General features: G+C 45.8%; 1 protein-coding gene across 10 annotated transcripts in view; it reads left to right on the top strand.

Annotated features, from left to right (window-relative positions):
- APBB2 (amyloid beta precursor protein binding family B member 2) overlaps positions 1-12,496 on the top strand; it is a 348,955-nt gene that overhangs the window by 229,735 nt on the left and 106,724 nt on the right. For 8 of the 10 annotated variants that reach the window (XM_072944835.1, XM_072944814.1, XM_072944831.1 and 5 more), the window contains one exon: positions 7,323-7,531. In XM_072944835.1, coding sequence (XP_072800936.1) covers positions 7,323-7,531 — 209 coding nt within the window. The remainder of the gene's footprint in view (positions 1-7,322; positions 7,532-12,496) is intronic. The other 2 variants (XM_072944852.1, XM_072944865.1) reach the window with 1 other exon arrangement.

Raw genomic sequence — 12,496 nt, forward strand, 5'->3', positions numbered from 1 at the left:
GAAACTTATTTTGGTGAGCTTTCCTCCCCTCTGTCTGGCAGGCGGTGGGTCAGGATTCTGAGAGCTCACAGGTTTTGGACATTTGGGGCTCATTCCCTTGTTTCTGTAGTCATTGTTTTTGCCAGTTCCGTTGGCTAAGGACGGTTTCACACTAGGTTCTGAGCAGCCTCCGTGTGCTGCCTGGAGCCCTTAGCAAACCTGTAAAAAATGATCTGGACCTGGGGTCCTGGCTTCATGCTCTTGTCTTGAGAAGCTGATGACAAAGCTGAAGGGAGTGAAGAGCCTTCTTGCTGTCTGTCTTCTAACAGTGAAGTTCTGGGTCCAGAAAAGGTAAAGGGACCAGGAGGTGAGTTAGAGAAGAAGAGAGGCAACAGAAGCAGATCGCCAGTGCTCACAGAAAGTGTTTTAAAGCTAGTCTTAAAGCGTTTTAAATTCAGCTAGTTTGGATTAAGGCATCTGCCTCCCTCAGGAATAATACTGCTCAAAAGAGTAGCCAGCAGCAGCTGCAGCTAAGACTTCGGAAGAGAGAGGTTTTTCTTCTCGAAGAATGGGAGCATTGTGCAGATTCCTCTTCTGATTTTGAAAACACAGACCTCACAAGAGCTTTAAGAGTTTTCCCTTGCAGAGGGGGTGAATCCTGAGCCCTTGTGGCCCTAAATTTTATCCGAGACCACTCACCTCTCATTCAGGTGACTTCCTGTTGTAATGACATGACAGGCTCTTTCCTACCACTTGGCCTCTGCACATGCTGTTCCCTTGTCTCTTCCCAAAGGCAGCCCCTTCTAGTTCAAGGTGACATTGCTTCTGCCTCAGACCAGCCTATCCAAATAGCCCACCGCCTCCCCAGACACAATTGATCCCACCATCTAAAATGCCTCTTTTATTCATTACTGTGTTCTGAGCTTCTAAAATGGTACTTGGCACTCATAGGAGGCCCTCAGTGCAAAAGAATGGATGAGTAAGTGGATGAATGATTGAATATAATTCACATTTTTTATTCTGCGGAGCCAGTAGTTAGATGGTGTTTGGTGGGAAAGAATGATGACCTTTTCTGTTTCCCTAGGCCAGTGGTTCTTAAAAGTATGGTTCTAAAACCAGCAGCATGAAATCAGCAACACCTGGGAACTGTTTGTTAGAAATGCAGCTTCTCAGGCCCCACCCCAGACCAACTGAGTCAGAAGCTCTGGGGGTGGTACCCAGCGATTTGTATTCTAGCAGGTTCTGCAGGTGACTGTGATGCTTGAGAACCACAGCCCCGGGGAAGCAGGCTGGGTCACGGATGCAGGGTCCAAGTCTATCTGATGACCTCTGCACCCCAAGCCCTAGAACAACGCCTGGCACAGAGTAGACAGGAAATATTTGTTGAATGAGCTGATCTGTGTCCTCTTCCCCGCAGCTCCTCGTCCCGTGCCTCGCACACCGAAGGCACTGGGCGCACAAAAGTCGGGGAAGGAGCGAGTGCCGTTTGGAGTACCAGAGGGAGACCTTTTGTGCTCTGCACTGCAGACGCAGATGTTGCCAAATTTAGAATCCCAGCTCACCCATTCCTCCTTCCTGTGGCCTCCGGAGCAGGAGGGGAATTTCCAGCTGCTGTTAGATGCTGATTTGTTTTCATTTGACCCTTTGGTTCCTGCAAGTGAGCGCAGGGGAGAGGGTGATTGGAGGCAGGCTTCCCTCATACAGACCCCACCCGGGAGGAGAGCAGAGTGAAGTCGCAGGGGTGCAGCCAGGCCAGTGGCACTGGGCCTGAGGCGCTGGAAGGGGCGGGTCCTTGCTGCTCACAGATGGGCTTCTTGTTCCTCTGCCAAGTATTGCTCTTGGCCCAAGAGGCTCCCAGCATAAGAGGGACTTTCTGGGGCTCTCAGCCTTGCTGTTTTTACACTCTGACTTCCAGGCCCTGCTTCCAGAACAAAACTGCAAACAGCGAAGGACCACAGAGCCACTTAGAAAGGATACCTATAGCTTTCTGCTCCTCCTACTGATCCGTGTCCCCTCTCCCCACCGTGACAGCGGCTTTGGTAGGATGATCATAAAGCTCCTTAAGTGTGAGATCCTATAGGGAAGGGAGGAGGGAGAATTAGGTACATCTTAGTCTCCTCAGTGTGCCTGGGGGTGGAATTTGATCCTCAGGCTTCTAATCGGAGGGGCTGCAGGTATGTGGACCCACTGCAGTGGCTGCCTGGGTTACTGGATGCAGACTTAGGGAGGGAGGCACAGAAAGAAGGACCCTGTGCAAAGCCCACATTGGAAGTGTCCTTGCATGGATGTACCCAGATAGAGCTCAGGGTGAATCTTGGTGCCCACACCTACCAGCTTTCCACCTTGGTTAGGTCAACTGGCTGGTCTCATCACCTCAGACTTGAAGCCATTGTGTTCTTTCTTTTGTTTCTACCCTTATTTATTCACCTTCTAAATTCCCCCAAACTGTCCATACTGATTTTCTTCAGATCTCTGAAAAAGTAACACCCATTTCTACATAGGGATATAGTTTACTCCCTTGGCTTTAAACCAAGTGGCTGTCCTCTCCGAGCCTGAGAAACGGAATGACACTAGTGTGCCCTTCACAGGGCAGCAGTGGCCACTCCACGAGCTCCTGCGATAAAGAAGCAGTAAGGACAAAAAACTGGCCACCAAACTGGCCAGGTGTACACTGTTGAGTTTTCTGTACATAAAAGTAATTTTAAAATTCTTCAAAAACTAACTAAATAAAAAGGAAACAATAAGGAGGAGCTGGGTAATTCAGCCCACAGTCAGCGCCAGCATCCCTGTTACTTTTACTGTTATCACCGGTATCATTGTTACCCTCCTGAGAAACACATGGCTGCATTAATGGAACTTGGGTGTGAGCCTTGAAAGGCCCAGATTCTTGTCCCGACTTGCTAATAATCCCCCCCCCCCCCGCCTTCTGGCTGGAATTGATGTGAGCCGCTGATGTAGTGGTGGATGTGAAGACATGCCATACTTTTTTTTTTTCCCTGATGAAGGCCCCAGACCCACAGCGGGGGGAAAAACTCAAGAATCATTACAGATACAAGACAACTGTATTCATTTGGGGATGTCTTGTGTTTGAGAGAAACCTCAGAAACCTTTAGCAAATCTGCTTCAAAATAGACGATAGGAGACATCTTTATTTTAAAAATTATGAAATATTTATTTTTTTACTTCCACATTCATGGAGAGACAGACAGACACAACATACACTTGGAGAAAGAGAAGGCTTCTGTGAAACAGAGGCACGGGGTTCAGGGCATGGTGCTTGACCGGAAGAAGCCCAGCAAGGCATGTAGGATCTGGTCTTGTCCGGCCTCCTCAGGTCCTCGGAGTCCAGCCCTGCTCAGGGAGTCTGGTTGACCTTCTCCAGGGACAGAGTCACCATCAGATTAGCTTCTTTTATCCTCATTCTTTCAGCCATGGTGATCAGTTACTCCCATACGTTCTGTACTGAGCATTTTCCTTTGGACGTATGACAATATTTTCTTTTGGGTGGCTTTAGTGACCTTAATATATCATTATATTTTTGGCTTTGGAGACCTGTAATATGTAGTAATAATGATAATAGCAAAAGCAGTGACAGTGAACATTTGTGTAGTGAACATGCCCGTTACATGCCAGCCTTTATTCTGAGTGTTGTACACACTCCTCAGCCAGGCAGTTACAGTTTTGATCCCCCTTTTACCGATAAGCATCTGAAGCCCAAAGAGGCTGAGTAACTTGTTCAAAGCCATTTACTTAGTGAGTGGCTTAGTCAAGATGGGACGGCCCTGCACAGAGTTGACCCTCCCGGTTTCTGTGCCCGGCTGCATGATGCCATCTCTAGCATCTTTGCTGACTCCCCTCATTTCTACTCTCACTGGGCTATTCAAACATCTTCTGCAGCCTTTCTGCAGATTCCACCGCTTTAACTCTTCTGTAACCCCACAGTTGGTCTGAGTTCCAGTCCTTAGGTTGAGCGACTCTGAGATGGAATCACCGCCCCAGGTTACTGTGGCAAAGTGACTCACCCAGAAAGAAAGGAGTTCTGCGGTGTGGAATATCAGGCTATTCCCGCTGAAATCTCAGAACACCATGTTGTGATTTCAGGACACTGAGCAGATCTAACAAGGAGGGGTGCATGATAGACACTCAGTTTGAGAAAACTGCTGAGAATCAGGAGGACAGTGAAACTGCCAGCCACCCTTTGCTTTCCGTAGCCTCAGCTCTGACGTTTCCAGCAAAGCTTCCCTAAGTAATTTTCTGAGAATCAAAGGGGGTTGGAACTTTCTCCTCTAATCATCTGGTGTTGACAGAGTTCCCTGAGCGTGTCACAGTCTGCATGTCCTCCTTCATGCCTTGTCCACTCTGGTCCCCATTTGAGGGCAACCATTTTAAGCTGCTCTGCAACATTTTGAACAATCCCTATGGCAGAAGCAGCTTCTTGGCTTTTAGATGTCTTGGTCCTGCTATGCTCTTGCCTTAGCTAATCCAAATTGTTATTTTAAGCAAAATTTTAAAAACAAAAAACAACTGATCTCTGTTTTCAAGGAGAATCATACACACAAGACCAATATTTAAAACAGGTAAAAGTAGTACCACTATGGATAAGAGGCTCTGGATGGGCCTGGAATTCCACCTGTCTTTGTCCCCAATTTGAAAACATTTGAAAACCACTGACCTGTTGAGTAAGGTCCAGGGTACTTATTACGTACACTTAAATAGTGTGCACATAGTTTCATTTAGGAAAAGAAAGCAAATTGGGGCTATAAAGATGAAACAAAATGAAGTGTAATGACACTGAGACACCTCAGAAGGCGTATTTCTTACTATTCCATGGAACCTATCAATAAAAAAAAAAGAAACAAAATCTCAACTCCAGCCCAGGATCCTTTGGAATTTATCATGTTATATTAGTGTTTCTTTTTGTCCATAAGAACATTCACATACACCTACAGGGGAAGTAGACATTGCTCTTAACTAGAAGCTAGTATTCCTGGGCGTGGTGAGGTTGCTCTGTTTTATGAAACTGCACAGAGCTGATTTCTTCAGAATTCCTCTTTCACTGAGTGCCAAGTTTAATTGTCATCATTCAGGACTTCATTCGCTTATTTCTTCCTCCTCTTTGCCTGCTTTTCCTTCCTATCTTCTTTTCTTGCACCTACGTTATCTGTCTGTCCATCCAGATCTACCATCTGTCCACCATTCACCCAGCTCACTGTCACTGAATACCTGCCATGCTTGGTGTTGGGACTGTGATGGTGAACAAGACAGACATGATGTCTGCTCGCGCTCACGAGGCTTACGTCCCTTACAACCCGTGTCGGGTGCTGTGGAAGGGATTCTACAAGTGATTCTGAACGGTTAATAATATTGTAGATGTACCCACCTCACTTCCTCCATCATCATCATCATCATCAATTTCTAGCAATGGAATAACCCCCCTTTTAATTTTTATTCCAACAAAATCTCAGCAGAAACTGGAATATAAACCAAATATTAGCGAGTGTCTGGGTTTGGTTGAAGGCAGATCAACCCAGCTCCTGCCATGCAGCCCAAGGCCCGTCTCAACCACTTCAGACAGCCGACCTCAAAGGCTGCTGACCGTGGTCTCCGCCCTCGGTCTGCCGTGATTTCCTGTCCTCATGGTGGGATGTGCTCTTCATGTAGGCTTATGTCCCAGCTGTAGAGGCAACTGGGATAAATGTGTCAGTTCAGGCCCTCAGGCCTTAAAAACCACAGAAGTGGTAACGAGCAGCCTCTTTACATCCTTTTCGTTTCTTGCCCAAGCTCTTGGTCTGTGAGCCACTGGAACAGGACAAGGGACCACCCTTGGTAGGGTTCTCTCCATCTTAATCCTGAGAACTGTGTATTTTGCCTTTTTTACCCCAATGGAAATACTGAAAACAAAATAACAGCAGGAACAACCCTCAGCCCCTAAAAAGGAGAGGGGACAGAGGAGTATATTCACGTGTTTGTTTCAAGTTGTTTCTGAAAATTTGGGGTATCTTGAAATTATTTCATCATGCTTAATCTCCTCTTGGGGGAGGGGAAATTTCCATCATAATTTGAGGCAAGTGGCAGTTTTGCTTCTGGCAGATTTAAATGAGAAAAGTGAATACTGGGATGCCAAACGACCGCATGAATGCACATCTGTGCCCATAGTCTTAATCAACTTCTTTGTTTGGTTTCTTTTTTTCTTGCTGCGGCTGTAATAGCCTTGGTGATGCCTGCCCATGTGATGCAGTGACATTTGCACAGAGCAAGATCCACATACTTTCTCATTTGAATTGCTGTAAGGGCTCCAGCCTCTGGTGAATGACCACATAGAAAAGGGCCTAATCTTTAGAATTAAGTGATCCCCAGATTTAAAGCACAAGTTTACCAAATTTTCCTACCACAGGTATGTCGATGCAGCTGTCTGAGTCCTCCATTCTGCCTCCCTCTCTATGGATTTCTTACTTTCTCTTCTCTCTCCTCTCGTCTCTAGCATTTTAACCCATTTCATATTCAATCAAAGAAGACCCAAAATGAGATTTTTTTAAAGCAAATAGTTATCCAGTAAACTAATAAAATATTGATATAGACCAGGGATGGCTGAAATTGCCCAGCAGATGTATTTTATTTGCACCCCTCACACAGTGCTTAAAAAAATTATTTTTTTAATTTAAATGCCTTTGGATTTTGCACATGCTTACCAGTTTGCCACAGTCCCCACCATTCTCTTCTGTATTCCACACCTACCTTCCTTCATGTATTTTCATCATTGGCCTGTTTCTAGAGTCTTGAATTCCAAGACTTTTCAACCTGCTTTTCTTGGAAATCTTCTGTGTGCAATTTAGAATTCTAGAGTATTACAAAAGACATGACTACTTTGTAGATGTTTATTGTCAAATGGGAGGGAATCCAGTACTCACTTATAGAAAGCAGTTAAAAAAAAATCAGAGTTGTACCCATTGTGGGAATGGTATATGATGCCAACCAGTAAATCCTACTAATTTACAAAGGAATACAGTAGATTTTGTGTGTAATCTTACAAATACTTGATTCTGACTAAGGGATCTTAGCCTATTCATAGGGTTCTTGAAGCTGTAAGACGACTTGATAGTAGGTCCTTTATATCCATATTCTCAGGTGTCAACCTTCCAGTTCTTCCCTTGTTTCTTTCCACATTGTCCCTCTTATCGTGCTTTGTACCTGTAGGATGACTCGAGTTCTCATTTGGGCTGTGGACACATCTGCCTACAAAATTCTCCTGATGATTGGTACTGAAATTGGAAGACTGTAATTGTTTTCTCTTTTAATAAAACCCTCTCTCTTTTTTTTCCTTTTTTTTTTTTTCCATTTTCCAGTAGATGTATGGAGTGATCATTCCTTTCAGACCGATCCAGATTTGCCACCTGGCTGGAAAAGAGTCAATGACATTGCTGGGACCTACTACTGGCACATACCAACAGGGACGACTCAGTGGGAACGCCCTGTCTCCATCCCAGCAGACCTTCAGGGTTCTAGGAAAGGGTCACTTAGTTCTGTAACGCCATCTCCCACCCCGGAGAACGAGGTAAAATGGAGTATATTTTTAATGGCTTAGTAGAGTGGATGTAACTTGTGATTTCTCTTTAGACTCATTGCTTCTGCCCCAACAGGTCTTCAAGGTAAGCTGTTTGATTATCATGCATGTTGCATTTGAAACCTCCAAAATGCTTCCTCTTAGTGAATAGTGTTAATACCACCTTTCAGGGATGTTTTCATTTTTTAATGGCTTTTGGTCTCTTGAAATACCCTTTCAGGTACAGAAAGTAAGAGAGGCTGATTAATGAGAAGTGGTTAAGATTCCCTGGGGCTCCCTGGGGCACTACTTTCCTCTGTGGGTGCCACTGCACGGTGCTGGTTCCATAAAATATTTACACACAGAAGAACGTCTCTTGGCCAGGCGTGTTATAATTACTGCATATCTTATTAATATCCTTGAGCTCATTTGATTGCATGGAGAGACTATCTGCGGAATAACCCTTGAGAGCCCTTAAATACTTAATTTCTAATTTTAAAAAATCTGTTTATTTAGCAGAAGTGACATTATTTTAGAAATAATGAGCAGCATACATTTGTGCTATCCCTGAGGAAGAAATCTGATGTTTAAACAAAGAATTTTGAGGTATTAAAAATTTTCATCATGGTACTTATTAATAGAGATTCCTGCAGCAAACCTTTGTGAATCCTGATAACAAAATATTCAAGAGAATTACAGTTGGGAAAGGTCACGGTTAAGTAATGGCTGTTTTGGAGAAAAGAGATTTGGTCCCTGACACACGGGCATTTCTGCCTTTTTCTGGTCATGCTCTTTTCTTCTTTAAACAACTCATTTTCTTTTTCTGGGAGGACATGGTAGGAGTTTGAACTGTATCTCTTACCCCCAAGCTTCTCTACGTGTTTGTAGCTATTATTGCCCTTCCTGTCTTTAAAAGTAGACAGCATCTTCGATTAATTGACTTGCTCTTCTCTGGGAGGCAGGAAGACCTACATTCCAGCCACATCCTTGTTGTTCCTGAGTTTTGGCATCTCACCCCGCCTGGGCCTCAAATCCTCCGTCTTTCAAGTGATGGGTTGGGGCCGGCTGTACCCCCATTGACAGACCAGGGCCTTGGTTTGTTGGTACTTGGCCCTGATGATCAGACATGCACTTCAGTTCCACTGAACTACACAGGACTTTGCTTATCACTGGGCAATTTTGATAACTTCCGATTAATATAATATTCCTACTCCTTGAGGAAATCCCTTCCACTCATTTATTCACCTTGTGTTAGGTGTGCTGGAGGCTAAAAGTGAACAACACAGCCCTGCTCCTCATGGAGCTTAGCGTTAAGTGCAGACCTCTTCCATCCCGGCCCAGTTGCCTCTTGGCATTTCTCCCTGGACTGCAGAGTGGTCTCCCGGTAGCTGAGCTGGCCAGGAAGCCCCTGTGCTCTCCTCAGTAAGGCCCAGAGATCCTCTCTCTTCCTCACCTGTACAGCTTGGCTCCTGGCATCTCTGTTGGAATCTTTCTCTATTCCAGAGCTTCATCCCCCTATTGCAGCCCTTTACCGTCTTCACCCCCGGGAGTGCCCTACGACCAGAGAATGCCAGGGTGGAAGGGAGCATTGGGTACCAGTGTCCATCCCTCACAGACAGAGAGTCCAAGGCACAGAGGCCAGCGTCTGGCAGCCACACTGCGTCTAGAACTCACAGTTCCCACATCATCCTGAATTCTAGGCCAGAGTTCTTCTCACTCAGCTCCCCTGGCTTTGGGATCTCAGTCTGCCTGTTTTCTTTTTGTCCAGAGATGAGGAGATCTGAGATAATATTTCTGTTCAGTGAACTTCTTATCTCTTGTATGTGGAAGAAATGAAGTTCATCTCAAAGCCCACACACCTCTTGAGGCTGAGGTGTGGGTGGGGTTAAATCCAAAGAAGGCATCCCTGGGCTTTGATTAACATGGTAGGCTTTTGTTTTATGTTTTCTGCAAAAAGTCTTGGGAAGAACACAGCACAGGTGGGCTGCCACCCTGCGGGGAATCAGGTAGCAGTGCCTGCTTCAAATCCTTGAGCCTTCCCCTGATGCCCATCATCGCCTGTTCGGGCCCCATCTGTGCCTGCGTCCACCCCCTCCCACTCACTGCCCAGGCCCCATTCCCAGGCTCAGACTGTGTCCCACCACCCACCCGTCCCACTCCCTCTCCCTCACACATCCCCACCGCTCAGCCTCCCAGCGGCCCTTCATGCCTTACTGTGACTTTCAGGGTATTTTCATAAATGTCACTTCCCATGCTCCCTTCAAGACTCTTCATGTGTCAGGGAGGACAGCTGTTACATTTCCCGTTTAGGAGAAGAGGTGACTGGGCTCAGTGCATTGAGTCAGCACGCACGTGGTGTCGGGCGGGCATGCATCCAGGGCTCCAGCTCCAGCTCCTGCCCTCTGCCCCTGCACTGGCTGACTTTGCACCTTGCGTTGTTCTGTTCCCCTGTTGTGTTGCTAACCGAGCCGTTGTGCTGGACACAGCCTCATCTCTCCAAGAACCTTGTTAACGGATATGTCATTTTTGGAGTTTCAGAGCGAGAGTGACTCCTATCCAAGCACTTTAATAAACCAGTGGGTTCCTCAGATCAACCTTTCAGTTATTTGCTTCCCTGTACATAAGGCCATACACTAAGCCAAAGAACTAAGCGGATTTAAAAGGCAATAAGTTAAAATTATAGGAGCAGCGGGATGGGCAGGTGGGTAGAGAGGAGAGGAAAGAGAGGTGGGGCTTGAAAGACAGCCTGCCACATTCCTGGTCGTGCAGGTGCTGACACAGGTATTAAAGCAGAGGCACTAAGGGTAATGGAGTGCCTACAGGGCCAGCCTCATGCCTTCCCTCCTTACTCATAAAACTCTGTGCGCCTGTGCGAAAGTTCTCATTCCTGCCTTACGTTTGACGACACTGAGACACAGAGTGTCCCTGGGAGTCGAGCTTGAATGGAGGTCTGCTGACCCCTACCCCTAGCCCAAGCTTCACTACGTGTGTATCAGGGGCTTGGAGGGCCTCCAGTCTCTTCATCTCACTCTAGGGGAGGCCTGTGGCATACTCAGAGCCTTCTACAAAATGACTTCTCTTAATAACCTTGTCTTAAGTGCTAATAACAGTCGAAGAGAAATGATTATTAATCTGATGCCATTTCTCTGATCCCTGAACAGAATATATTTCGACTAGTTTGGAAACATGAGAGAAAGCAAAATGTTAAGGGCGAGAAGAAACTTGTAATATGTCGTGTTAGAAATGCATATTTTATTTAGCCTTATCCTGAGCTGGCTTTAAAAAAAAAATCAAATAAAAAAGTGCCAAATCTGTTGACTCAGCTGCACAAAAGTTTGAGACTGAAGGCTTCCTTACAGTTTGAAAATTTTATATCGCACATTCCAAAGTTCACCAGGGAAGTGTTAAGCGTGACGCGTGATGTTTCCTCTGTGTACGCCAGCAGTATTTTTGAAAGTTTATAAACTGGCCGGGAAGCATTTGCTGCTAAAATTTGGCACATGATGGTCTCCCCCAGCCCATCAATTTGTTCCAAATTATTTGGACGTTGAATTTTAGAGAGAAGAGGGAGCTACACAAAATGTTTTAATGGATAACTGTTGGCTCATAGACAAGTCTTACTTGGAATTTTTCCAGCTGAAGGCGTTTCCAGGTTCCTTAAGAGAGTATGGGTGTCTGGGTGGGGAGTGGGTCAAAGCAAGGGAGGGTCTTTTTCTTAGGACTATGGTCTCTTCTTGATCACAGTTTACTCTGTTCTTGCTGCATTGTTCCTAGAGTCCGGGAGGGAGGGGCCTGAGCAGCTCTCTCCTTAGGAGGGGCAAAATCCCATGGATTACATTAGATTCTGTGGATTTTCATATACATGTAGAGATAAGATGACAGCATAAAGGGACCCATCTGTCATCAATTTACTGAATTTATGACCTAATCAAGTAATCATGACATTTTAGAGCTGGCAAGAACCTTTGAGAAGCCTTTCTGTACTGATCATTGACCAGTGATCATTGAATGGTATTTCTCAGCCCATGAGCCAAGGACTGTGGCCAGGATGACTTCTGAGGCTTGTAGAACATGCTGATTCCTTGGTCCCACCCCAGGCCACTGAGCTAGACTCTCTAAGGGTGGGGCCTGGGAATCTGCCTTTATTGTCATAAGCCTTGCAGGTGATTCTGTGTTGAGTTAGTACAAGAGCTGGCCTTCTAGTGAGTGTAGTCTCCCTGTAATTTACATGCCACCTTTTCTTAAATTCTTTGTCCTCATCCTAGCATCTCCTGGGAATTACTGTTCTCGCCCCTCTGCTTTGAAAGCCCGTCAGTCTTTATTCCATAGAATCTCTTTGTAGTATTCTTACTTGTAGCGTGCCAGTCTCCCTCCTGGGTGGGGCAGGACCTGTCCCCCTCGTCTTGTGTCCTCAGCACCTAGCGCAGTGCCTGGTATGTGGCGAAGTTCATTAAATGTTTGCTGAATGAAGGACTAGACCAGCTTCGTAGCTGAGGGAGCTCTGAGTTGACTTGGTGTAGCAGCAGAGCCGGCACAGGTTAGGTTCTCCGGTGATACTGATTTTCTCCACAGTGAAAACTGAGCACTGCGTTTGGGCTTTGAGGAGAGAGGTGAGGGGCTGGGCAGCTTTCCTGCTCTTGTGTGCAGTAAAAGAGACTGAAAAAAAATAATAAACACAGTGGTCTAAATTCTGTTTTCTTTGGAAAAAACTGCAGCTTGGGTCCTGACTCCAAAAAGGAAAGCAGCAGTGGCGCCAACTGTGCAGTAGTGACAGTGGGTCTGGATTTGCAGTGACTCTGCCCACAGAGGGTCCCGCAGAGCCAAAGAAATGCATGTTTCAGCACCTGGGACATTTGAACTTAGCTGCCTCTGCTTTGAGGGCCCTTTACAACTGTCTTAGTTGTGTGCAGAGGTTATGGGTCAGTACTACCTTCTCATTTTCAAAGAATTTTACTTGAAAAGTTCCTTAGTTCAAAA

This window comes from Vicugna pacos, chromosome 2 (assembly GCF_048564905.1).
Source record: "Vicugna pacos chromosome 2, VicPac4, whole genome shotgun sequence".
NCBI classification, from domain to species: Eukaryota; Metazoa; Chordata; class Mammalia; order Artiodactyla; family Camelidae; genus Vicugna; species Vicugna pacos.